The 27,759-nt window shown below is 39.1% G+C and overlaps 2 protein-coding genes across 2 annotated transcripts; one reads left to right on the forward strand and one right to left on the reverse strand.

The window, feature by feature from the left end:
* Nucleotides 1-2,254: 2,254 nt before the first annotated feature.
* alas1 (aminolevulinate, delta-, synthase 1) lies at nucleotides 2,255-12,668 on the reverse strand. The gene is made up of 11 exons (XM_072452677.1): nucleotides 12,578-12,668; nucleotides 10,648-10,878; nucleotides 9,899-10,075; nucleotides 9,701-9,820; nucleotides 8,870-9,089; nucleotides 7,313-7,497; nucleotides 6,458-6,637; nucleotides 5,523-5,687; nucleotides 4,404-4,672; nucleotides 3,328-3,490; nucleotides 2,255-2,545 (listed from the first exon to the last, which is right to left on the reverse strand). Exons 2-11 carry the CDS (start codon nucleotides 10,850-10,852, stop codon nucleotides 2,382-2,384), a joined length of 1,848 nt encoding a protein of 615 aa, XP_072308778.1. The 5' UTR covers nucleotides 10,853-10,878; nucleotides 12,578-12,668; the 3' UTR covers nucleotides 2,255-2,381.
* A 3,093-nt stretch (nucleotides 12,669-15,761) lies between these two features.
* Nucleotides 15,762-25,544, forward strand: LOC140366030 (uncharacterized). Its single transcript, XM_072452678.1, has 5 exons — nucleotides 15,762-15,859; nucleotides 17,465-17,615; nucleotides 19,130-19,263; nucleotides 21,013-21,258; nucleotides 22,134-25,544. The coding sequence occupies exons 1-5, from the start codon at nucleotides 15,793-15,795 to the stop codon at nucleotides 22,316-22,318; spliced, it is 783 nt and encodes a 260-aa protein (XP_072308779.1). The 5' UTR covers nucleotides 15,762-15,792; the 3' UTR covers nucleotides 22,319-25,544.
* The last annotated feature ends 2,215 nt before the right edge of the window (nucleotides 25,545-27,759 follow it).

The following is a 27,759-nucleotide window of genomic DNA, read 5'->3' on the forward strand; positions in this document are numbered from 1 at the left end:
TCTTCAGGTTTTAATAAGGCAATTTAAAATGAAGTTAAATTGTAACAGCAATTTTGTATATGATAATTATTTTTTAACAGATGTTTCACACTCAATTACAGATTTAATTTATTTTGAGATGAATAGAAGAATAAAGTTGAGGGTTTGTGTTTGTTCATTTGTGTTGTTCATTTGTGTTTTGTCGTCTCATCTCCGAGCAGCTGATGTGTCACTGACAGATAGCTTTACGGGTTCTGTGCTTTACTGTATCCCTGGTGATACCTGCCCCCGAGGATTATGGGATTTAAGGATACGGCCTTCGCTTCAACCACTTTTATTTTTCCCAGTTATGTTGTAAGATGTGGGTTATCGTCTTCTGCGTCTTACATGTTGGTGATGGCAAAGACTGGGTTAGTGGGTTATTTCAGGGGGAGATATTGTTGACCCAGAAAACGTGTGAATGAACACTGAAGAAAAGGGATGTTGTAATACCGAAATCAAATAGATGACACATGCAGTGACTTCCTGAGGCCTAAACTAGGTCATGTAGTGGTGGAATATGTTCAAATGTTCATCTTATTTGAAACATAAACAGTTATATAAATGTAATGTGAAAAAACATAAAGGGCGGCTCCACACACCTGTTATTGCTCTGCCAAGCATGGTATTAAACTTTACCATCTCCATGGAGACAAGCAGGTGACACATCAGGGTAGTTACAGGTTATGCCAGGGCTGTTCAATTTAAGTTTCTCGAGGGCCAGAGGTGCACAACATGCCACTGCTGTAAAAAAAAAATCCCACTTTTCGATAAATTGAGTTAATAGAATAAAATAACTACTGTTAGATTCGATTTTTGTGTGAAATAATCTCAAGTGCTGAAGCAGAATTAAACAAGACTTGACCTGTGCCAACCAGGTCTGAACCAAGACTAAACCAGAACAAACCAGGTCTAAACAAGTGCTTTATTAATTAAACAACAAAACGAGATTTATGTTTTTTATTTGGAAGATGGGTCATGGTCCAGATTAAATTGCTTGGTTACGTGCTCTCAATGAGAATGGTGCATGTTCGTCAAGGTTTATTTTGAGCAATAAAACCTTTAATATACCTTTAATCTAGTCTGTAACTGTGCTTTATAAAGAAGTCCACACGCACAAGTTATATTCTCCCAGGTCACAACAGTCATCAACACAATATTTAATAATAATCTTCAATTCTCAATCTGTCAGAGGCCCAAATGTTTGAGAATGTACAGCAAATTGTGAGCAACAGTCAAATCCAGTTCTCGACAGTTTGCTGCAGTGTCCTTCCCCACTCTCATCCCCATTTCACGCTGTACTGACCGGTCTAATAAAGCCTACGGGCCAAAGAAAAAAAAGAATGTGCAGCAACTTCAAATGTAACATAAATGCAAGAGCAAAAAAACCCCGTCACTCGTCCCCTCTTTCTAAGATCGGGTCCTCTACCAGAGGCCCCTGGGAGCTTGAGGGTTCTTCAGCATCTTTGCTTTTCCTGCAATGCTTTTTTCTGGACCGAGATGTCTGATGTTTTTCCTGGGATCTGCTTTAGCATCTCGTTCAGTTTGGGGGTCACTGGCCAGAGTGCTCCGATCACCACGGGCACCAGGAGCCTTCTCCAGCTCCTGGGCCCTTGGTATTTCTTCAGTTTCTCGTGTTTCTTTTTCCTGATGTTGCGATCACTTGGCACTGCCATGTCAACCACAATGTCTGGTTGAAGGGTTCATCCTCATTTTATTTTGGAGCCTATAGATCATGAGAAGGTGGAATGCAGTTCAAATGTTTATTTAAAACATAAACATTTGCTGTTTTACAAATTAACTGCATTTTTGCATTTCAAACATAACTTTTGTCAGCATCTGCTTTTTCACGTATACATTTCTGAATAATATTTTGACATCCTTTTCTGTCCATTTATGATCATGCTTAACAGAGGATGTTCATGGTCCATCACTATGCTTTTGAAAATACTGGAATCTGTAAATGAGTTGACGCAGAGTTCTCAGTCCAATTTTATATTCATAGCTTCACATTCATCCTTTCTTCATCTTTCATTATTCATGAACACAAAGCACATTGACAGTCATGTCTTCCACTGGGGAAGTTGTGACTAGAATAACAGTCATTCACCACATTTTAAAAGCCACTGAACTTGATCAAATAAATGCTTATTGTCAACATTTGAGCATTACTACATGTCTGGACAATGGAGTCAACAGTGTTTCAGGAAAAAAAAGTCAGAAGACGGACAAGATAGACTTTCACTCATTTTATTGAGCATATATAACATCTGGACATATAATATTTAAATATGTGTGACGATCTCAGTGGTACTCTCACAGTGAGGGAGGAATGGGCAGAGAATGTGCAGCGCTGGGCGTGGTCAGTGTGCACAGGCGGAGATGGGATGACTCAGGCCTGTGAAGTACGACTTCTCTCTCTCACTCATGAGCTCAAAGTGCAGCGGCTGCTGACAGAAGGTGCACTCGCCCGACGAGTGAGGCCTCAGCTCCAGCCCCGCCGCCTTCCATGACTCAACCAGGCGATCTACAAACACACCACACATACACGTTACATTTACTCTGCCTATACGTCCGTTTTTCACTTCTGTTTGATGCCACTTGTTTGAGGAAAAAGGCTCAATAAAATGAGAATCTAGTTTTAGTATTGATTATCGAGTATCTGGGTTTCTATTTATTTGACAACCCTACCAGCCTATTAAGAATATACAAAGTCTGACGTTTAAATGATCCTGTCCTTTCATTTACAGCCCATTTTGCCTCAGAAAGACATCATTTTGATAATCCATCGAGTAACCACCAAGGACAAAACATGAAACCCGATACCATTTTTGATACCATAGTTATCATAAAATATTTTAAGGACAACATACTACGCTGTTAGTATAATACAATGTGGTCTTAAAATAGTTCTGAAATAGTTCTGATCAGACTATTCAAGAAACACTCAACTTTGTCTTGTTTGAGTCATTTATTTCAGTTAACACTTAACTAACTAAAACTAGTATTGAAACTAGATACTCGATACAACCTGGATTCAACCTGGATTCAACCTGGATTCAACCTGGATTTAACCTGGATTCAACCTGGATTCAACCTGGATTTAACCTGGATTTAACCTGGATTTAACCTGGATTCAACCTGGATTTAACCTGGATTTAACCTGGATTCAACCTGGATTTAACCTGGATTTAACCTGGATTTAACCTGGATTTAACCTGGATTTAACCTGGATTTAACCTCGACTGGAGCAATGGCCTCACAAAAGTCTCAATTACAAGTGAATCCGATTGCAGTTTGAAGTCTTACCAACAAAGTACTTCATCATCTCTGGCGTGTGGTGAGGCGTCGGGGCGATGCGCAGCAGCTCGTCTCCGCGCGCCACCGTCGGGTAGTTTATGGCCTGGACGTAGATGTTGTGTTCGCTCATCATCAGGTCGCAGACTTCTGTGTTTTTCTCAGCGTTTGACACCTAAGAAATGACCACGTTATATTAGACGTTGTGATGACGCGGAAAGAAATACAAGCTACAACTCGTTCATGTGATTCATGTGTGTAATCGTACTTTTATCTATTCCTCAAGTAGCATTTTTTTTGTTTAAACTGGTTCAAATGTTGTACTGAATCTGTCATTTGATCCAAATCACAAGAAACTAAATCATTTTATAATTCCAAGGTCTCTATCAGTTTTGGCAAATGTGTGGAGACTTAAAATGTAAAATGAAATGCAGGTTTTGTTTTGTATTCATTTACACTCATTTTTTAAGCTTTATTTATTCCGTTTCACTAGAAGGAAAGTCACAATATCACATTTTAGTGTTGCAATTATCATGAAAAGAATAATATCGTTTTTTTAAACAATTATTCACAATTATGGACACCAAAACCAAACAGTGAAATTCTCTTTCTTCATTCACATGGTTTAAAGGTTTACTGTTACTTTAGGCTGTGCTTCATGAAACCAAACTTTCTATTTGATAAAGATATATGACACAATTTGACAGATAAAGTGCTTTAACTGCAGTTTGACAATATATTAAATAGAAATTAGTCCATTTTGATTCTAAAATTGTTTTCATTTAGTACCTACGACTAGATCTGAAAAGCTAATTTGACTTTGGACCAAATGGGATGCTTATTTTGGACTTTGTATGCCCTTTATATATTAATGGTATTATTATTTTTATTTTCATTATGTTTTAAAATAAAAAAAATACAATAAAAAATATAAAACAAAATTGGAAACACTAAAATAATTATATATATATTTTTAAAGGAAACAAATACAAATAATGATAAATGACTAGTAAATGCACTTCCCTTCTGTAAAACGGGTGTAATGAATAATAAATAATGTGAAGTATAGTAAAAGCTGTGGGACTCACCCTGACGGGGATGATGTGGCTGGGACAGTGCACCACAGGGAGCCCCGAGTCCATGAGCATTTGCCGAAGCAGTTTGACGTTCCGCTGGTGTTTCCGTCGAAGCACGCGACCCTCTTCGCTCTTCAAGACCTGGATGGACTGTCGCGCTCCGGCCAAAAGCATCGGCGGCAAAGACGTGGTGAAGATGAAGCCGGCGGCGTAAGAGCGAACCGTGTCCACCAGAGCCGAGGTGCTGGCGATGTAACCGCCCACGCAGCCAAAAGCCTTCCCTGTGCGGACACAGAATGAAAGGGGTCAGATGGAAGCAGAGGCGGGGGAAAAACGAAGAATCAACTACTTTTCTGACAAATACGGTTGTCAAAAAAGAAAAACTACCGGGCCTTTCCTGTGGTCGGCCCCACACTTTGGAACGCTCTTCCTCCTGCACCTTCTCTGTCGACACGTTATAAACATAGTCGTGTCCAAATGAAATACGGTCTTTTCGATGTTGCCACGATTTGCAGGCCCTGGAGTCAGACCTTTTTTGTCGTGACTAGGTTTGAACAGCGACAGTGTGATCCAATTAGAGCAGCCAGAGCCACCGTCTCCATGACAATGGCACAGACCTGGTTTTGGACTGTGTGGACTGGGTCAAGGCTGAGAATTATACTTTAGAAAATGCTTTTATTGTGTTTTACTGATTTATTTTAAATAATGGTTATTGGAAAAGCTTCAAGAATTGGTCAATTTGAACCACTAAAACCACTTGTTGAAATATCAAAACCAGACTGTTCTTCAAGTTTGCTTTTGAGAGAAGAAAAGAGAATGTTCTGTGTGGAGACAAACTTGACCCTGTTGTACTTTGTATGCTTTGCCGGGTTTAAATTAAGAATTAAATTTGATTAATATCCTGCAGCAATACAGGTACAACTTACAGCGCAATGAAAGCAAACATGAGGTTAGCTGTGTTAGACATGAAATAAACCAGCATTATAGAAGGTCTCAAACAGGACTAAACCAGGTCTAAACTAGGTCTTATAACTCACCTAAAGTAGGACTAGAAAATGAATAAAATTTGCTCCAAAGCTCGAACTGCAGAAGATCCAAAGTACCACTGAACATGTTGATGAGTGTACTGACCGAGAGTCCCTGAGATGATGTCCATCTTGTGCATGACTCCGTCTCGGTCGCCGATCCCGCCGCCTCTGGCTCCGTACAAACCCACGGCGTGAACCTCGTCCACAAACGTGATGGCCCCGAACTCATGAGCCACGTCACACATCTCCTCCAGTGGACACACCGCACCTACGGGCAAGGGGAAAAACAAAAAACAATAAAGGGATGTGGAAGAACTTTATCAGGTTAAATATATTAAACCAGGATTAAATAAAGGCCAGGCTGGGACCAAGACAAAAACATAAGTAAACTTAGACTAAACCACTAAAATTAGGACTAAAGGATCAAATCTGCCACTACTGTACACCTGGACTAGACCAGTGCTAAACCAGGGCTAGAACAGGACCAAACAAAGTCTTAATATGGACTAAACTGGACTTAAACCAGGAAGTGTGACCCAAGAGTAAAACAAGTCTAAACAAGGTCTAAATCAGGAATAATCCAGGTCGATGATGGAGGACAAAAACAACACCGACATCCACAATAACTTGGGCCTGAAGCAAAACTAAAGCTGCTCTAAAACTAAGACTAAAAACATTTTGAGAATAGGCTGGGTCTATTAAAGAAAAACCTGAACTTAACCTTTTATCCTGCCGGTTCTGTCAACAGTTTGCTTAAAGGCTTAGATTTCATAAAGCTGATCACTCCAACAATGTTATATTGTCCTCTTAGAATATATCCACAGACTTAGATTATTAACTTCTTAAAAAAATAACCTAAGTCTGCGGAGAAGACGGATCTTTTAGACAGTGTGAATGAAAGTGAATGTTACAGTTTGGCCCTGGCATCAGTGATCGAGAATAATGGTAAAATCGTGATAATTCAGTAGTAACGCTAAAATCCTCTGCAACATTCATCTGCATCTGCTCTTTGGTCTAATCCAGGACCCTGGCACTGACCGTCCATGGAGTGCACGGTCTCGAAGGCGACGATCTTTGGCTTGGCCGGGTCTCCTCGCTGCAGCAGCTCTCGCAGATGAGCCACGTCGTTGTGACGGAAAACGAACTTCTTAACGCCGCTGTTCCTGATGCCCTGGATCATGGAGGCGTGATTCCCGGCGTCGGAGTAGATCTCGCAGCCTGGACCGGGTCGAGGGGGAAAAGAACAAGATTATCGTTAGCGTACGGTGAAAAGACAGGCCATAAGACTGATTTGTATTCTCTTGCATGGATTAATAATTACAGCAATGAAAAGTGTCAAAAACGTTACATTTAAACTAAACACTCAAAGAGTTAAATCATTTTAGCGATGGATTAACTTTGGCTGAATCAAATGTCTTTTAGCAGCTTAATTGAGTATTAAAAAGGGCTATTTAGTATTTGTACTGCTTTACAACAAGACAAATTAAGACACAAAAACACAAAATACTGAAACACTCTGAAAAATGTACCGCAAAATTACCAAAATATTACATTCAAAAATATATAAAAATACAACTACCAATTACTCAAAAAACAATCATAATTTCAGTGTTTATGAATTATAAAAATTTAGTAATCACCTCAAAAAACAACTGTTATTTCAATGTTAATGAGTTAAACGTCTCTTAATTTCAGTAAATTAACATTCACACTAGTAAACACTCAAAATTGTGGCAAAAATGGTGACTAAACACAGTACTAAACCTGGACTAGATCAGGACTACAACAAGACACAAAACCAAGTCTAAATCTGGACTAAAACCAGAACCAAACCACGCAGCTTAAAAAAACACTCGTTTTTGTGGCGACAGTTGCCGTGAACGTGGCTCGTACCTGGCAGCATCTTGGCGAGCGTGAAGAGCGTGGAGTCGTTGGCAACGAAGCAGGAGGTGAAGAGCAGCGCGGCGTCTTTCTTATGGAGGTCGGCCAGCTCCTGCTCCAGCTCCACGTGGTATTTACTGGTGCCGGAGATGTTCCTTGTGCCGCCGGCGCCCGACCCGTGCCTCTCCAGCGTGTCCCTGACAGAGCAGACCAGTTATTACCATTTATCACCTTTTTAACTAGAAGCAATGTGGATTTGTAAAATATGTGATTAAAGTCAAATTAGTGTCACCCCAAAATAGTGATTTTCCCAATATTTCCCCAGATTGGTACATCAACGGCAATCAATTCTTAAAGCGTTACATGCAGGCCTTCTGCACGATATGGCCGTGAGATATCGATACTATTGATATACAATAGTTAAATTTACAAAAGTTAAATTTATTAACATTTATTAGTTAAACGCTGTCAAAAAGAATAAGTAACAGAGGCAAAACCAAGACTAAATCAAGGCCAATTTAGACTGGAAAAGGAAAAATCATGAATACAATCAACCATTTTCTACGTTTATTTAAAAAAACAGTACATTTCTGTCGCATAATGGACCTTATATCGATTATTGCAACAACAAATATTGTGATGTTGATACTTGATACAATATATTGTGCCGCCTTGAGCGCAAACGGAAAAAAATGATTACTTAGTTGTCTTATCTTTAACCTCTTAAATGGGGAAACTAATATTATTTTACAATATATGGAAATTTCTTAGTTTAAGTTAAAGGGAAAATTTATTTTGCAGCACCTCGCAACACATTTAACACTTTAAAAACGGACACAAAACAAACAATACAGCCTGGAAATTACATCAAAACGGCTTTAAAAACAAGACTATAGTCCATGACTTTGTAGCCTTTGGATAGAAACTCCAGTAATAATTATGTGACAAGGCCAAACAGCCAATTAAAGGTGAGCGTCGTTACCCAAGTAGGTGATCAACATGTTTACTAATGTACTGTAAAAACCAATGCATTTTTAACGAAGCAGATCATTACGAGGCGACACCTAATGAGGAGGTGTTACATCGGCGGAGCGTGAACAGAAAAATACGGCCTTAAGGAGACGAGGGCTTCAGGTGTAAATGGAAAAAACTGAAAATCGACACCGCAGAGGCCGACAAAGACAGACGTGTTGAGTGGACTCCAATTACCTGCTCCTCGCCAGTGGAAAGAACGGCAGAGGATTGTTCCAGAAACAAAAAAACACTTCAATCTATATTAGTCCAGGGAGAGTTTTATTACCAATGCAGTTTGAATGTTTTAACCGAGCTGGACGCCTTGGTCGATGGCGTCTTAGTCCACCAAAATTTAATTAGTTTACGAATTATTTCATATTGATAATGAGGATTTATATGGACAACAGCAGAAAAGAATGTATTGTGCGAGTTAGCTGAAGATTTGGGAGTAAGCCATGAGTTTGCTCGCTCTTTTCTGTATATTGTAATTGTGTTTGTTTTATTAGAACACAGTATTTGCTCACACAGCCCTGAGCGGGTAAAAGGAGCGCTTACATGATGGTGTTTATGACCCGCGGGTGCCGGCTCATGCCCAGGTAGTCGTTGCTGCACCACACGGACACTTCCTTCTTGTCCTCCAGCGACTCGGTGAAATTGTCGGCCATCGGGAACTCGTGGGCCAAGCGGTTCACGGTCTTGAAGACGCGGTAGGTGTGGTCGCTGCGCTTCTCCTCGATCTTCTTCTCAAAGAACTGGTCGTAATGGATCGGGGCCACTGGCAGAGGAAACGAACGTGGAAATGTTATTGCGTCGCATTGTGACTTTATTACGCTTAATGTCAGTTGCAAACATTTTAAGGTCAGAGTCGACAAATGATCTTAGAAACTGTGGAAAGTATTGACATTTTTACTGGACAAGGAGGACTCAAGCCAGGACTAAACCAGGTCTTTCCAACAGGAGTGATCAGTATGGATTTAGACCAGGTTTTATTACTAAACTGGATTTGAGTTCACTACTGTAGTTAATAGAATATTGTATGTGCTTGATATTATTTTTTAACAAATGCAAAAACGGTAAATATCCATCACTTGCCTCAGAGTTTGTGTTCATTTGGACTAGAACACTAGATAAATTACTGGGCTTCATTTATTGTGAAATCATTTTTTGTTACATCTTAACATCTACATGTCTTTGCTAAATTATGTTATGAATAAAATTGGTTTTCCCACACTTTTTTCATGTGAAACTACAGTATAAAGCTGTGACATTACCAGACTTCTAACCCCCTCTTCATGCACTCATTTAATCTTTTTTTAATTCTTAGTTCAGATCACTAGAAATCCTCATTCTGTACAGACTATCCTGTAAAGAAGTAGTGATAATTACCCGGCAGGTTGTCCTTGAGCAAATGAGAAACCATTTTGGGCCTCTGTTTCAGGAGAGTCTTCATCAGAGACATTTGACCCCCGGATTTCTCAGGCTCCTTCAGCTGCATGCGAGACACTTCTACAACAGAAACAGACCGGCTTAAGTAAAAAGATCATGGGACAGCAGGGGTCAAACACTACACACTCTTTGTCTTACCCTGCTGGACAGTGCGCACTTCCTGAACATCCTCCTGGAACTCCATGCCGACCTGGCGGACCACGCTGCTGTGCTTTTGTCCCATCTCGGCGGCCAAAAAGGGGCATTTTGAAGCCTTTGCCTGCCCTGGAGCTGGCATGGGGTGACCAACCGGCTTTGCTGCTTCCTGTTTGGAGCCTGCATAGAATAAAAGGACCAAATATTATGTAGTTGTTGTGGATATAATTGTAGAACTTAAAAAAAAAAAAAAACTAAGTCTAATAGAAATTATACAATGCACACATATGCTAATGCATGACTTTTCTTTCTCTATAAAACAAGTTGCATTGACATAGCAAACACGCGTTACTTGGTTATTGGAGCTGCAACGATTAATTGACTGATTGTGACTATCAAGAATAATCATAATCTGGACTGTACAGACTCTAAAACTTATAACAAAAATACTGTTTATAAGAAAAACAGCAGCATCATCGACTCTGAATGTCAAAAAATATATATAAAATTTCTGATTTTAAATGAAAAATACACTTTATTTGTAACTATTCTCCATCTCCGTCCACTTTTTGGTTGATAATGTATTTAGAGAGTCTCTATGTACAAAATAAAATACCGTTTGAAGAATTGAATTAAAGAATCTTGTATGGATTTCCTTCAAGTTAATTTAGTATTCTCTTCTCGTAGGACACAACATGAGTAACAAGTGTGTCATTAGGTATATTTTCGTGTAGACATAAGAGTAAACTGACCTTCAGCTGGAGCACTGTCCGTCCAGGAGGAGGAGGAAGAGGAGGAGCAGAGGGCGCGAGCCATTTGAGGAGGCATGGGTTTGGAGGCCAGTTCCATCATGATGGGACATTTCTGGGCGTAAACCACCAGAGACTTTTTGGGCTGCTGCAGAAAGGCCTGAGGCACACGGGCCAAGAACGGACACCGGCGAACAATGACATCCATGATCTCACGCTTGATTGTCCAGATGTCTGAGAAAGAGAAGGCCAAATGACACAACTTAGCAAATTTTCTGAAAGATAGAGCCGTGTGTACATTTAATTAGCCCATACGCAAATCACAAACCCCAGGATGTGAAAAAGATTAGACAGTAAACACACTTTCATAAATGTCTTAGAGTCGAGAGGTTACAGTGTGCAAACAAAAGAAGAACGAGATCCGTCGATGGTCTTAAGGGCAAAATGTAACAAGGAATTGCACAAATCAGAATGAAAACTGTATAACTAAATGGTACTACTTCTGTAATCGATATTTTTTTTTTAAATTTGATCCGATTACAAACACTAGAATAATTCCAACAGGATTTTTATTCATTTATTTTATTGAAATCTATGCTTGGCCTCACGGTGAACAACTGTAATCATCTCATTTGTTTTATCCGTCCATGTAAAGTCAAATCCGCTAGAACCTGCCCTTCTACTACTGTGCACAGACTCCAGTGAAATTCCAGCCAACCGAGGCCACACCTTTTGCATGTATTATAGCGTGACACGGGACGGAAATGCCTTTTAGAGGAAACACCACCCGCTTCTAAGGACACAGATACACCGCGCCACACACATCGTTTCCCATGGACTCCAGAGACACTGAAGGGGCACAAATAACCTTCATTTGAATGTACAATGTCATTTGTAGAGTATAGATCGGGCCTTCAATCAATGTTGTGATGCCATATGTATCATTTAGGCTGTTATTAGACTAAGGAGGAAATGTTGGCACTACGCTAGGGTTGGATTGCGATTAATGGGAATAGCCGTAACTAGTTGAACATTAAAATGACTAGTCATATATAAATGAAAAAGTACTATCTGGTCTATACAGAGAAACATTAAAAAATAACTTTTATAACACATACAGCAGTATTATTAAATCAAAAATCATATAAAGATGGTTAACTATTTCAGATGGAGATTCAGTGACCCCATTTAAACCTTTATTAAATGGTAAAAACTCTGTTCGGTGTGTGTGCAACGGGTGTTCATTAAAAAGTGCGTCAAGTTTCGCAATGTCAAACTTTACGCACGTCATATTTCCCCTTCTCCCTAAACATTCCCAGATCCTGACGCTTTTCCCACCAGACGTCATCGAGGAAAAAGTGTTGGACAACGTTGTGCAACCAATAAGATTAAAGATATTGTAAAACAAATATTCATCATTATAAACAATGACTTTTATCAGAATGTTATAGTAACTTGTTCAACTACATGTAAAGTGTATTATTAAACAATTATAGCTCATAGCTAGCGTAATAAGTAAATACGTTTGGTTATATATATATATATATATATATATATATATATATATATATATATATATATATATATATATATTTTAGGTTTGAAAACGCTATTAAACAGTTGGATCAGTATTACTGTATGTTTAATCATCATAAACTAAAGCATAACTTTGTAGTTTTATTCCTCCTTGTTAGACTGCACGATGTTGTAAAAAATGAACTAAAATCTAAAAAAGAGCAACCAGAGAACATTCTGATATGATATGCGGGAATACAAAACAAAATACAATCATTCATTTCAAGTAACCTCCAAGAAAGAAATGCTAGTTAGTTACCAAACGATGTTACAAAAACCGGCAACCGTCACCTAGCATAGCACATTAGCTAAAAATGAAGAAACCAGGGCACAAATAAATGCGCGAGGATAAACTTACTGTTAAAACGCAGTCCTTTAGTGGCGAACCAGCACTCCGGTTTGATTGATTAAATATCTTATAAAAACAGGTATAAAGAGAGGAGTGTCACGTTATCCTGCACTGAGGACGAACGAAAGGACGAAGTCGGGGAAACTGCTTATATGAGTGAACGCCGTCACCTGAAATATCGCGAGAACTCGCTCACGCAGTGACGTAAACTGAAAAGTCGTGGGAGGTCTTCAGGTTCGTGACCACCATGGATGTATCATATTAACGGTTATATGACTTATAACCATCTATTACGATATTATACGGATCTTATTTGTGTAAATCTGTTTCCTCGTATTACATTTGAACGCAGAAGTGACGTGGTGTTCATAGATTTGGAAGGTCAATTGTGAAAGCTGTGTCTTACAATGCGTTTCAGTCAACTGGTGATTCATGTTTTATGTTGGTGTCTGACGCCCTCTGGTGTTGAAGCAGGGGATTGCAATAGAGTGTTATGAAAAGGTGTTTGCTGCCCCCTGTCGATATTATTTGGCAGTTTCGCTGTATAAAGGTCATGCTGTCAGAGGTGGTCAGTAGTAAGTACATTTATAGTTGTAAATGTAGTTTTTGAGTAAGCCTATCTATACTTTATTATTGCAGTACTTGCTTACTTTGAATCCTCTACATTTGAAATATAAATATACTAGTTCCTACACTACTGAATTGAGAGTGTTTTCCTCCAAATTAGAAACCAGTTAATAGATAGAATAGAAAACAGTTAATCCAGGCCAACCTTAAAACCTCTGTGCTCAGTTTATTATTCAGCTCTGAGGTTCATTTCAGGAGAAGGAAACAGAACTAACACCATTATATTCTAAAGTAGAATGGCAATCATTGGATGTGAGAAGAGAACAGTACTACATTTTGTTTGTTTACGAGGCTCTAATTGGGATTTCCCCTGATTATTTAACAGTTAACCACAGAGCAAGTAATCTGATTTTAGAGTCTCACTGAATAAACACAGAGTTAGGGAGAAAGGCTTTCAGGAACTTTCCTCCCCGATTGTGGAACAAAGCTCAAAAACTTTTTAAATGACATTTTTAACCATGTTGGCTGAACTTTCTTCACTAGCTAAACTCATTATGTCAGTGTCAGAAGAGTATGAAAATAGCCCTCATGTGATTTCTATTCCTAGCCAGTCAGTGCAGTATCACCCGTGCAACTGGCTGTCGCTTACCTTGGACGTCAGTGTGGTCATAAGGCCCTAATCACTTCAGGAATGTACATACGCGCTTGGAATTTGACTCTAGGTCCATTAATCTGTCATTTGAAATAATAACATTACCAATAATAAAGGAATTGATCGAATAAAGGCGCGTGGTAAACTGGAATATAAAGTCATTTGTGTGAGAATTATACCCTGAAACCTCTAAAAATATCCTTGTAGATCTTTAGCTTTATATGTCACTTTTTAATTATCCAATTTATGTCCCTGTTATTTGTTCTCATTAATTTTATCCTTCTGATTCCATTAACAGAGCCCTGCTTTGTGCCTGAGGCGGGGCGGCACAACCCGGACAACTCCTTTTAATGACAGGGATGACATTTAGAGACGGGCAATTGCTCTTTATCCTGTCGTTGTGAACACCTTAAGTAAATCAATGAGGTTTATATAATCTAATCCTCAATCCACTCTCACTTTAAATGAGACATATTATTCAAAATCAACTTGAATTAACTTGCTGTATCATCCTGCTCTGCTTATGCTCAGCAAATTCCATTTTCACCTACCCACATTGCTGCTCGCTGCTCTGTACTTGTTATTATTACGGAAGGGTTCAAAAATGTAAATGACCTTTGTGGCTACTACAATGAAATGGCCACATGAAGAAGTGGGACTTCTTAGTTCTGCAATTTTGAACAGGAAGTCTATAACTGTATCATCAATAATGTAGTTTCAATGAACACAATTTTAAAAGTTTGTCTTAACTTAACAATGTAGGTATTGCAACTTTACTTAGGTTATTTTTTTTTTTAAGTGGATAGTTTTTTTTTGAATTTTACTTAACAAGATTTGAGAGCAGGTAGGCAGGTTATCTGTACTGTCCACGCCACTGCATTTTTAACTGCACAAAGGGCCAATGCTTAATAGCCCCAGCTTCGAGAAGACTAAAATACATACAATTCCACTAGAAAATTTAAATATTTGAATTGATATTGTCGACCAAAGATCAGTACAAATTATATGTTTTCAAAATCACTCAATCCAAAGCTTTAAAATTTGTTTTAAATACTTTTAGTACATTTGAGACGGGTTCTTTTACAATTTTTTTGGAATGTGCTACCTTTTCTTGAGTCATTTTTGGTTTGTGTGTGTTTGTTTAACGAAGTGACCAAAAAGTGTTGATTACAAGATGGGATGTTTTTTCATGTGCAATTACTGTCGGGATCACATGCAATGGTATTTATGTATTTATTTATTTATTTGTCTATGGGAGTTTTTATTTATTTATAGGAGATCTTCTACTGAAAGTGTTTTTCAGACTTCCTATAAGTGATCTGTTCTTCTGTATCTACCTCTGTATCTACCTGCGTTGCACCAATGAAATTTCCCCATGTGGGACAATAAAGGAATATCTTATCTTATCTTATCTTAAATACGATAGGCTAGTAAATTACCATGGCAACGGTCCTGAGTTCTCATTCACGATCTTAAAAGGAAATTTATAGCCTATATGTTTTTTGTAGTTTTGTTGTTGTTATAATTTAATGCCGTTGCAAAAAGTATAATTCATTTGATCAACAGTCGGGAGGTGACAAAAGCAAACAAATAAGAATATTGTGACACGAAAGAGGGGAAATGTAACCACGTGAATAATTGTCCCCAGAGACGATTTTTCCACACACGATCTTTGAAAACTCCCATTCCGGTATTTCCGAGAGTACGATGCCTTCCTCCTCCTTCACTCTGCGCTTATATTGTTTTTGTAGTTTTGTTGTTGTTATAATTTAATCCCGTTGCAAAAAGTATAATTCATTTGATCAACAGTCGGGAGGTGACAAAAGCAAACAAATAAGAATATTGTGACACGAGAGAGGGGAAATGTAACCACGTGAATAATTGTCCCTAGAGACGATTTTTCCACACACGATCTTTGAACACTCCCATTCCGGTATTTCCGAGAGTACGATGCCTTCCTCCTCATTCACTCTGCGCGACAGTCTGGTGGCTCCAAGTAGCGGCCATGGCGTCTCCCTTGTCCGGCTTGGTTGTTCTGGCTTTTATCGTCGTATTTACGCCGTGTATATTCGGTATGTATTTTTTTATTTGACTTATGACTCTAGTTTGTTTTCTTGAACGCGTTGTTTTTGATTAGTACGTGTTCTTCGCTGCGGACAAAATGTGTTGTGGTTATAATTATGGGCGATGTCTGTGACGCTAGCAACTTGACATATTTTAGCATTGGTCTTCTTTTGTTAAGCAACAGAATCAAAACTTAATATTTAAAAAAAACAAATGCTACCGTCACAAATGAGGTGAATACAATGAACGCGTTATATGCTTCATTGTATTACCGGTAGAAATGTCAACACTGGCAGACAAAGCAAACAAGATCTTATCCCTCTGACTGTCCAAAGTTTATTACTAACATCCTACCAGCCTTCATATAAATATAATATGCTGTCAGACATTCATTTTCGACCTCTAAAGAGTTAAATTAACATCAAAATCAACATTTTTTAGTTGTTAGTCATGTGCTCTGCTAAATGACCTCACACCTTTTGTAATATCGGCTCACGTGTTTAAAATGAGGAATTATTATGTTCACGTCATAACTTTATTTGTTTTGTTGTATACACACATACATTAACATATTTCCCATTGCACAGGGATGTGATGTAAACAGATGAGCACAAAATGTACAGATTTCATATTGGGTTAGAGTTTAGTGCAATATATATGGGGCTTGAAATCTGTCATTCTGACCAATCTGAATAACTGGACTATTTCCTGGCTTCAATTATTTTCTAGTCATCGGTAACTCCCAAGTAAATGATACAAAATGTCATGTTTGTCCTTTTTCTAATTTTACAACAATCCCCCTGATCAGAGTGATGCCTAAATATAAATAGATATAAATTCTGTTTGAGATTTTGAAAAGATTCTCATGCAAAAATATTGATACTTGATAGAAGCGATAGCCTCATTTAACTAATGGTGGCGGTAATGTAACACTTGGATACCAACCGCCATAAAACACCACAGAAGAAGTCTAAAGGGTGACGTCTGAAGGGGTGACGTCTGAAGGGGTGACGTCTGAAGGGGTGACGTCTGAAGGGGTGACGTCGGAAGGGGTGACGTCGGAAGGGGTGACGTCGGAAGGGGTGACGTCGGAAGGGGTGACGTCTGAAGGGGTGACGTCGGAAGGGGTGACGTCGGAAGGGGTGACGTCGGAAGGGGTGACGTCGGAAGGGGTGACGTCTGAAGGGGTGACGTCTGAAGGGGTGACGTCTGAAGGGGTGACGTCTGAAGGGGTGACGTCTGAAGGGGTGACGTCTGAAGGGGTGACGTCTGAAGGGGTGACGTCTGAAGGGGTGACGTCGGAAGGGGTGACGTCGGAAGGGGTGACGTCGGAAGGGGTGACGTCGGAAGGGGTGACGTCGGAAGGGGTGACGTCGGAAGGGGTGACGTCGGAAGGGGTGACGTCGGAAGGGGTGACGTCGGAAGGGGTGACGTCGGAAGGGGTGACGTCGGAAGGGGTGACGTCTGAAGGGGTGACGTCTGAAGGGGTGACGTCGAAAGAGTCCTATTTTGTTCTAATGTGCTATAATCATCATCATCTCACAATTTCACAAACCTAAGCCCAAAGAGACAACAATAAGTGGTAATAATAACTGAATGTTTCTATGTTTCAGCGGGTGATGATTGCAAGGCCTACACAGACATATCGGGGGTGTACCACACAAGGCAGTGGTGCTATTCTGGATTCTGCTGTGGCACCTGCTTGAACAGATACTGCTGTATGGACTCCTTTTGGAAGCTCTCAGAAGATAAACAAGAGGACTGGTGAGCTTACATACATACATAAGGCTGTTGATTTACTTCACACCTCCGAGCTGATATAATTGCGTAGTACCATTTTGGACATCCTGCTGTCTTCATTATGTGGCTGGTTTTGTGCAAAAGCAGAAGAACGGCAGGAAGTTGGATAATTCTGCATGAGACTGTAGGTGTGGCAAAGAGGGAGAAACTGTTAAAATGGTTATATACGGTACTGATTCACCGTCTAGAAGGCAATAATGGTTGTCATCATTACAACATGTTCAAACAGTCTCAATGTCGCCATATTAAAATAGCTCAATGATGACACGTTTTGGCCCAAATTGTACAAAAGTCTCAAAAAATCTGTCTAAATGGCTTTGTTCTGACACATATTTCTATCTTGATCATTTAGTATTTCACTAATTATGCTGCTGTTTCTGTTCAAAAAGATGATTCTTTACACCTTAAGTACAGATGGTTTTGGTACTTCTGTGTTTTGAAGCGATTTGGACAAAAGTAATAGCTCATTATATTTTGCGATTCTCTTGACAACAATAATAAAGGAGACTAGGGCTGTTGGGGAAAAAAAATCACCTAAATATCATGATACTGGTATCAATACTCTGATACCGGTATTGCAATCTTTTGACAATGTAATCCATATTTTAGTTGATTTCCATGTAGATGCTGGCCAGACAGTAGAGGGCAGCACTGAGCCTCTAAGAACCCATTCTGTCAAAGTATAAACCGCCACTTGAATGGTGAAGTGACAAGTTGTTGTTATTATTATTTTTTTGGAAACCAGAATGTGTCCTGTGTTTTAGCCAAGTATCAATAATCTGATTCAGTATCAATGTCACTGAGAGTCATTCAATATCAATAAAAGTAAATGTGTAGGTCTGTCTGTCGATTATTCAGACAGTATTATGGCAATGTAATACTTAAATTAAAACCACTCGAGTGAAGAAATGTCACCTTTTTATAACCTTGTAACTCACTTTTAAACTTCACTACTCAAAGAATATTAATGTTTTGAGTAACCATTCTGACTTGGAAGACTTTGCCAGCTTCTTTGCCGATGTCTTTGACCCGATCACCGTAAATAGCCTTTGGCAAACAATCCGTACTTTCCATTGTTTTGAAATGTTCCTTTGTCTTGTACTTTGCCACAGTCCAGATCGCTAAAACTATGCAGCAGATTCTGAGCTCTTCATTTTGGGATCGTGTCCAAGAATTTGCAAACTCCACCCATCCGTGACTCACTGCTTCCACCCAATAGATAGAAAAAAAGAAAAAGAAAGAACGAAAGTTAGAAAGAAGAGCACGTGCGTCACTTACAGGAAGCCTCAAACGTCGTCTCCTCCTTCAGACACAGCCTTTTTAGAAATAACCTTGTTTGGGAAAGAACGCTGCAAGTTTTAGACATTTCTTTTTGCAACTTTTGTTTGTTTGTCTTTGTTATCGTCCTCTTGCCGTCTGCTTTGACTGGTGCCCAGCCCTACTGCTGCCATGTCTTATCAGAGTGAATTTTTCCGCAGTGACTTCGACAGTCGTAATGACATACTCCCGATGGTGCTGGGGATCGGCAGCTTCATCTTCATCGCACTGATCTTCGTCCTCTGCTGCGTCTGCCCCTGCTGCTGTCTTTACAAAGTCTGCCGCAGGCCACGACGTGAGTCTCGAGCGCTCGTACATTTTTCTTTTGATTGATTTTATGTCGACTGTTGAGGGGTTAACGAAAAAAACCTGCTCCCTGAAGATTAAAAATGGGGATTAAGGAGTTTGATTGAAGGTGCACTTTGGCTGCAACGATTAATTGACCAATCCTGACCAGGGATGTATCGATTGGTCACAATGGCAAATTTTAGTGTTGCGATTATTGTGAGAAAAAAACCTCACGATTTAACGATTACCGTATTTTCCGGACTATAAGTCGCACCGGAGCCAAAAAATGCCTAATAGAGAAGAACAAAACATATATAAGTCGCACTGGAGTGTGAAATGCGGTTGCCAGTGTGAAAATGACAAATAATATCACATATAAGTCGCTCCAAAGTATAAGTATAAATATAAGTATAAGTTGCACCCCGGCCAAAACTATGAAAAAAGGTGCGACTTATAGTCCAAATTTAATATTCTGAATAAAAGTTTAATTACTGAAGTAAATTTGCAATGCAATTTTTTTTGTTATTTTTTTTTTTGAAAGAAACCGAAACGGAACAGTCAAACAAAACAAAACAAAGCCTTTCCTGATTATGTTACATTATGTTACAATATTCATGGCAGCAATCTAAGTCAGAAATTATGGTTTACTTTACATTTGTTGTTGAAAGAGCAATTGTAGTAGAAATGGGAGTTGTTTATTCTTTTAACTTTCACAGTAACACCACTAAATATAACAAATCTGTGGTAGAACAGTGCCATAATCATATATTTTCACAGCTTCTCTGTGAAACTAAACTTGGGGTTTGTGTTGATAGAGCAGATGTGGTCGTGTTCTTTGTAAAAGGCTCGATTCTCTGTGTGAATATTGTGCCTTTGACATCCTTCTGCTTCAAAAAACAATAGAAGTTTCAGTTTCAGCTAAAGATTTACAGATAATGGCATGGCTGGTTTTTCTGGTTGTGGTGAAGAATAAGAGTTGCTAATTTAGTTGACCTATTTGTAAAAGTGAAAGCTAGTAATACTTTAAAGTAAGTTAGAACATTTTCACAATTTCTTTCTTCTTGCAAAACCACAGTTTAATACGTTCTGATTTAAAATGTTGATGTATCTTAACACTATGTCCATATAGTCTTCTGTCGATTGGATTGTAAGATAAGATATTCCGTTATTGTCCCACATGAGGAAATTTCATTGATGCAACGCAGGAAGATACAGAGGTAGATACAGAAGAACAGATCACTTATAGGAAGTTTGAAAAACATTTCATGTCAACAAAGAGAGAGAGCCGAAAGCAGTGCTCTGATTGGCTGCACTTGGGAGGTCCACCCCAGCTTGACTTCGACGTCTGATTACACTACCGTATTCTAAAGCCGTGTATGTGCCTAAAGTTGATTCCCAATGAAAAGTAAGGATGCGCCAATGGGTTTGTGAGAGCTATGGACGAGTGAGAAAGATTTAAATACATACTTCCTCCTTTCACAGTTTGAAAGTCGGGTACCCCAGCTTCAACGAGAGAGCAAACAAAATTGGGCCTAAAATCTAACCGTGAGGTACCCGAAATTTAGTTTCGGAGTTTATGCAAAGTGGTTAGGGCGAGACACAACAGAAAAGGTTTTCTCTAACAAATACCAACAAGTTCACTGCTCGATGCCATCAAAACGTCACGTGTAGTGCAGTTTACTTCAGCTCTTATTCTCTTTGGCGTCTAAAGTTACATTTCTCGTTTGTAATGTTCTTTTCCTCTTGTTTGCCACAGCTGTTGTTGCCACCACTCATCACACCACAGTCGTCACTCACGCGCCGCAGTCCTACCCCCAGCAGCCCTCGGCGGCCTCACAGCCCTATCAGGGGCCACATCAGGGGCCCCAGTACGCGCCCCATCAGGGGCCCCAGTACACGCCCTACCATTCTGTGCCCGTCCAGCCCGGGTATGGGGCACCGCCGATGCCCTACCAGGGAGCGCCCTACGTCCCTGGACCACCTCCTACGTACCAGGAAGCAAGTGAGTACAGGAGCCAATGGTCTAGTCTAATCAAATTCAATGTCCTGCCTTTGCCGGGTAACTTAGTTCAACAGGCAAATTTGATTAAAGTGAAGGGAGTGAAGGAGGTGCGTTTTGTGTTGAGGTGGTATTCAGACAATAAGATTGTAAAAAAAACGCCCCAGGAATGCTCTAAAATGTGGCAGTGAATATCGTGGTTGAGGTTCAATTATCACAGAAAACATGAATTGACAATAAAATTACCCACAAACATTTTGAAATCTCACTTTACATTCTTGTTAGATGTTGGGAGATTACGCTTGATGTTTCTATCTCTTTTTGAAGACATTTTTGGAATTATAAACTATATTCTACATTATAAACTCCATATTATACGTTTGCATAACTCCAGAACGTTCCTTTTTTTTATATATCTCTCATTACAAGTTGATTCATTCCTGGCTTGTGAAAACCCTTATGGGCTGAACCTAGATACTAGAAGGTAGCAATACATCAAAAAAAGTTTATTCATAAGGTTCATTTTTACATTTTGTGAATATTTTATGACGTTCTTCTTTTACAGTACCGTAGACTCATTGTAACTTAATGAGTGTAACTTAAAGAAACTACTTTTATTCTATATGTAAATTACATCTTGTCTAAAAAAAAGATGTGTTTCATTGTAGTATGGAAGTATAGACTATAGATTGTCAGCCCTTTTACTTGGTTTCAAAATGTAGTTTATATTGACCATTACCGAGTACTATTGTAACAAACAAGTGCTTGAAAGTGCTATACATGCTAATTTCTGCAACATTCATATACATATTTAGTTTATTACAAAAATGACGCTGTTTCAAAGCGTCTGTCGCTGACTTTGGTGTGTCTTTGTGCAGCTGGTCCTTACCCCGCGGCCCCTATGCCTTATAGCCAGGCAGCCTTCACTCCGGGGCAGACGCCGTACCCTCTGCAGCCCCCCGGCCCGTCTCCGGCTCACCCTCCACCTCACCCCAGCGCTCCCCAAACGGACTTCTTATCCCAGCCAGCGTTCAACCCTGAATACGTTTCCAACAAGATTTGAACAAACACGACTGCCCGATCACCGTCGCGACGCAAAGATCCGACAACATGGAGCTCCACGTTCTGTTTTTGCTTTCATTTGGTCCCATAGATTTAACAAAAACAAAACGTATATTAAGAGTTTAAAGGCGCGTGGTGGAGGATAACCAGCTGCGTGGTAAGCAATGTCCAAAACACATTCTTAAAACCTACAATTCAGCGCTCTAACTTGTTTTTCAGTTTTAGAAAAGTCCGGGGCTCAGTATTTTCACAATGTTGCGTAGCCCCCAAGTGTATGGGAAATTTGAAAGAGAATTCAATGGGCAGGACTTTTGAGCTTTGCTGAGGCCCTGTACTGTGAAGATGGATGTGGAAATCTTTGCAAAGATATATTTATTAGTGGTCGTATCCCGCCCAAGGACCATCGTTGCACACTTGTCATTCAATTAAATATAAAAAATTGGCATTACCAAAGCTGGCTTGTTGAGTATTTAAGTAACTTTGTATAGGACGAGGCCAAGTCCAGTCCAAGTAACAAGAAAGTAAGTTGACACGAAGAAGAAGAAAAATATGCAAAGTAACACAACCATCCCAGCTCAAAAACTAGATTTAGATTTGATTGTGTTTCGTTTGATTAAGTTATGAAGCAGAATTTTAAAAAACTTTAAATTCATATTGTGGCACAAATAACTTGGCCTCAACAGCAGCTCAAAGAAAATGACCAACTAGTCTGGGCTCCGGACAGATGTGATGCATAAAACGATGGAAACTGCCTCTAATCAGTGAAGTGGATTTACTGTTTGCTGTGAAAATAAGTTTTGCGTCTCAAATGAAGCCAGATTTGCCTGAAACGACTTCATTTCAGCTTCATCTGCGTCAAATTGTTTTGTTTTAAACAGCTAATCCATTAATCATGAGAGAAGAATCTTTCGACTAATCGGTTGGCAAACTAATCATTGGTTGCAGGCCTTACTTATGTAATTTCCAGCCAACTATAATATTTTGTTCTAACAGTTATAAGCCAGTGTCAGGGTTTTCATTGCAGTTCATTGCATTCTTGACGACTCCAGCTTCACAATACAAGGCCTTTAGTGTTGCTTGTTTGACGGGTAAATGTTACAGTAGAAAAAATATTAATACCATTATGCATGGACTCAAGAGAGTGTTATATCATCTTAACCATTTAATTTTTTCATAAAAGCATCAAATATTTTAAAATGTTGAAGATTCATACAAATATTTCTGCTCTTTACGTTGGAGTACCGTGAAATCCTTAATTTTATTGACTGTAGTATTTTTGTCTTTTGTATCTAAGACATGGCCACGTCACAATGTTGTAGTTTATTATGTTGTAGTTTATTATGTTGTGAAGTGTCTGCTGTATATGTGGTCCATCTTGGGCATCTTCAAGTACCACTGAAAAGGTTTTAAAGTTTAGTTTTATGTTTTCTCTTGGTTTCATTGACCATATTGCTGCTCTGCTGTTTCTTCAATTTCTGTGGAAAATGGCCTTTAACAGCTAGTTTCTTTTAGAAGATCAGATGCTTTATTATAGATGTAAATGTATATATTTTATAAAGAAAAAAAGACAGAAGGTGATTGTAGTCAAAGCGCCTGAAGAGTTTTAAAAGGGATTTGTTATTGTTGTTGAATAATATGCAACCGCTCGAACGAAACGGTCCACACGGGAAAGATGTCAATCGTCAAACGTTAACTGAAAATGGGGATATTCCTTTACAAACGTTGCTCAGGTTTTTCATCGCGTGAAATCTTGTCATAGTTTGTACCATTAAGTGCATCAGCAGCTTTGAATGACAAAACCAAAGTTCTTTTTTTTTTCTTTTTTTTACCTAATGGTTGCGTTCGTGTTTGATCATGTGACACTATTTTTGAAAGAAAAATCCAAACTGAGCCGTCAAATTCTGAATCTTTTCTGTGGAGACTTTGGACCAGAAAGTTTCTATTTTAATCTTGTGGTTTTCAAACTGTCTACTGACTAACGCCCCCCAAAAAATGTACTCTAAATGAACCGTCCCACCAGAAGAAGCTTGAAAAACACTGAGCTATACGACTGCTTTTGAAACGTTTTTTCTACTGTGGACAAACGATGGATTATTCCGAATTGTCCAAATGTCATAAAAATAAATTCAAATATACAACAAATTGTGGAATACTTGCCTCCATCTCAATGTGAAGCTATTGGCTGTATAGACTGTTGTTTCAGATCACAACATTCGTTTTTAAATGAGATCAGGGGCAGGTAAAACAATGAGCAGATACTGGCAAATAGTTCAATCTAACAGGTTCATGTGCACTAATCTGGTAACTTCTTCAGGATATATTCCATTAAAAATGCCATGTGATAGAAATAATGGAAATAATGGGAATTGTACGTCAACACTTGAACGCAACCCAGGCAAAACGTGTTTATGTTCAGTTGCTCAAAAGTGCAAGAAAACACCCGTGCCTTCTTTTCATTCACCAAAACGTGTCCAGGAATAGCATTGACTACATTCCAAAATCACTTTAGTGAATATGACTCGAGTTCATGACATAGTATAATCCTGATTTGAGTAGTTTTAGTTTTTTCTATTATGTTTTTGTATTTGTGACTGGTTTCGATTGTATATGTGTAACCCTTGTCTGCATATACAGTTTTCCATACTTTTGCTTGAAACTAGAAAAAAACAACATTTTGAAACGGGTTAGAAACTTGTCAGAAATGGTCAATATCATAAGAAATATCAAAACTACTCAAATCAAGATTGTAAGTTCCACTAATGCACTGTAGCTAGATAGATATTCAAATTGTACACTCTATCTCTCAAATGTTCTTTTCTGTTTGTGTTTGAGTTATTTTTCATCATCTGCGTGTGCGTTTGTGTTACACACATTTGAAAACCTCTCACCTCGACTGATTTTTACAGCTCCTCAGTATTCTACTGCTTGCCTTAATTTTTTTTCTCTGTAAATAAAATCTATTTCTTATTTCTATACCAGCAAGTTTTTTTGGTTTTTACACTTTCCCCACTTCTTTGACAGTTTTTCCAAAAACTAACCAAATGAGGTGGTAAATGGGATTTTAATTTTAACCTCGTACACTCCTTTTGAATGTGTTCAGGTCAGCTTCTGGTTTACCATGGTAAAGGTCACTGTTCAGTAAAAATGTAAACTATTTGTCCTTCTTGGCTGTGTATCTCTGTTTTCCATTTTGAAGATGAGAAGTGTATAAAGTTATTGCAATTTTATTGTGACATTCTGTGTTTTTTGTGACGCCAGTATTTAGATTAACTTACGCGCCCCTCTGGTTGTCCAAGGAAGTTTAGTTTAAGGTAAAAAGCACTGAAATAAGACGTGGCAAGGTGTGGACAACAAAAGTGTGAAAATACAGGTAAAAATACTACATTATACTCTTGCTCTGTCCTGAAACATTTCAATTTAATTCAATGACCTATTTCAATGAACTAAGACTATTCATGCAATTTGTCATGTAACGTTAATAGCCAAGACTAGCTAGCGTTGGCTAGGCTAATCCCCAAGCTAATTATGTATATAATTTTGGGGAAAAGGTACAATGCAAATGTTTCTACTAGACGAGAAGATGATAAAACGTGAAAGAAAATTATCATCTTTTTACATTTTATACGTCAAATTGTGGAGTTAATATGTCACTAGCTAATTGCCTCGACTACCAATCAAGACATGAAAACTAGAAGAAATAAAGTTACTTCTAACCAACAAAGGGTTTTTGTTTTTTTTACGCAAATTTGTTGCTCATCTTTTCTTGGCAAAAACAAAATCACTTGCATATATACCAGTGCTCTCCCCAGGATTATTTGAATGGATGGTAAAAATGCTTCATACAGGGTTGCATTGTCCTCCAAGGATGGTTTAACGTACCTTCATCATTTCCAAAGGTACATGCACCCTAAACATACTATTACATGGTGTATAAGCCTAAACACACTATTACATGGTGTATAAGTCTAAACATACTATTAGGCTAGGCAAGTCTATTTGTAGAGCACATTTCATACACAAGGCAATTCAAAGTGCTTCACAGCAGGAAAAATGCATTCAAATCACAAAGAAATTACAGAAACAGAAATACAATAAAATTAACTAAATTAAAAATTATCAATCCAACTGATTTTCTAAACTAATAAAATCACAAACAAAAGAGAAGAGTGCAAAGAAAAAATCCTTTCAGTCATATGCGCAGCTAAACAAAACTGTTTTTAGCTTAGATTTGAACATTGTCAGAGTAGAAGCCTGTCTCACATCTTCAGGAAGACTGTTCCAGATTTTAGCTGCATAAAACTGAAACGCAGATTCCCCATGTTTTGTCCTGACTCTGGGCACCAGCAGGAGGCCGGTCCATGTTTAGTCCTGACTCTGGCACCAGCAGGAGGCCGGTCCATGTTTTGTCCTGACTCTGGGCACCAGCAGGAGGCCGGTCCATGTTTAGTCCTGACTCTGGCACCAGCAGGAGGCCGGTCCATGTTTTGTCCTGACTCTGGGCACCAGCAGGAGGCCGGTCCCTGAGGTCCTCAGAGTCCGAGATGGTTCATATGGCACTAACATATCCAAGATGTACTTTGGTGCTAGGCCATGGAGAGACTTGTACACAAGCAGAGCTGCTTTAAAGTCTATTCTCTGAGCCACAGGAGCCAGTGCAGAGACCTGAGAGCAGGACTAATGTGATCATACTTCCTGGTTCTAGTCAGGACCCGAGCAGCAGCGTTCTGGATGTACTGCAGCTGTTTTACAACTCGTTTGGAGAGACCAGTGAGCAGACCGTTACAGTAGTCTAATCTACTGGAGACAAACGCATGGATAAGTCTCTCTAAATCTGGTTTTGACACTACATTTTTGATTTTGGCAATGTTTTTTAGATGGTAAAAAGCTGCTGATGTTATTGATTTGACGTGGCTATTAAAATTCAAGTCTGAGTCCATTATTACCCCCAGATTTCTAATTTGGTTTGTAGGTTTTAGAGCGAGACTCTGGAGGTGACCGCTAACACTTTCTCTTTGTTTCTGTGGGCCAAAAACGATTATTTCAGTCTTGTCTGAGTTCAGCTGGAGAAAGTTGTTTTGCATCCACAAACTGATCTGTTGGATGCAGTGACAGAGTGAATCTACTGGTCCATAGTCACCTGCCGATAGTGAAACATAGATCTGAGTGTCGTCTGCATAATAGTGATAGGACACATTTTCACTGCGTATCAGCTGACCTAACGGCAGCATGTAGAGGTTGAACAGAAGGGGACCCAGGACTGACCCTTGGGGCACTCCACAGGTCAGGGTCATGTGGTCTGAGACACAGCTACCAATTTCAACAAAGTACTTCCTGTCTTCCAGATAGGACCTTAACCAGTTTAGGGCAGTGCCAGTGATGCCCACCCAGTCCTCTAGTCTCTGTAAGAGGATCCCATGATCGACAGTGTCAAAAGCAGCACTC

This window comes from Eucyclogobius newberryi, unplaced genomic scaffold (genome assembly GCF_026437365.1).
Source record: "Eucyclogobius newberryi isolate DKJ021-1_F unplaced genomic scaffold, fEucNew1.0.hap1 SCAF_19, whole genome shotgun sequence".
NCBI lineage: Eukaryota > Metazoa > Chordata > Actinopteri > Gobiiformes > Gobiidae > Eucyclogobius > Eucyclogobius newberryi.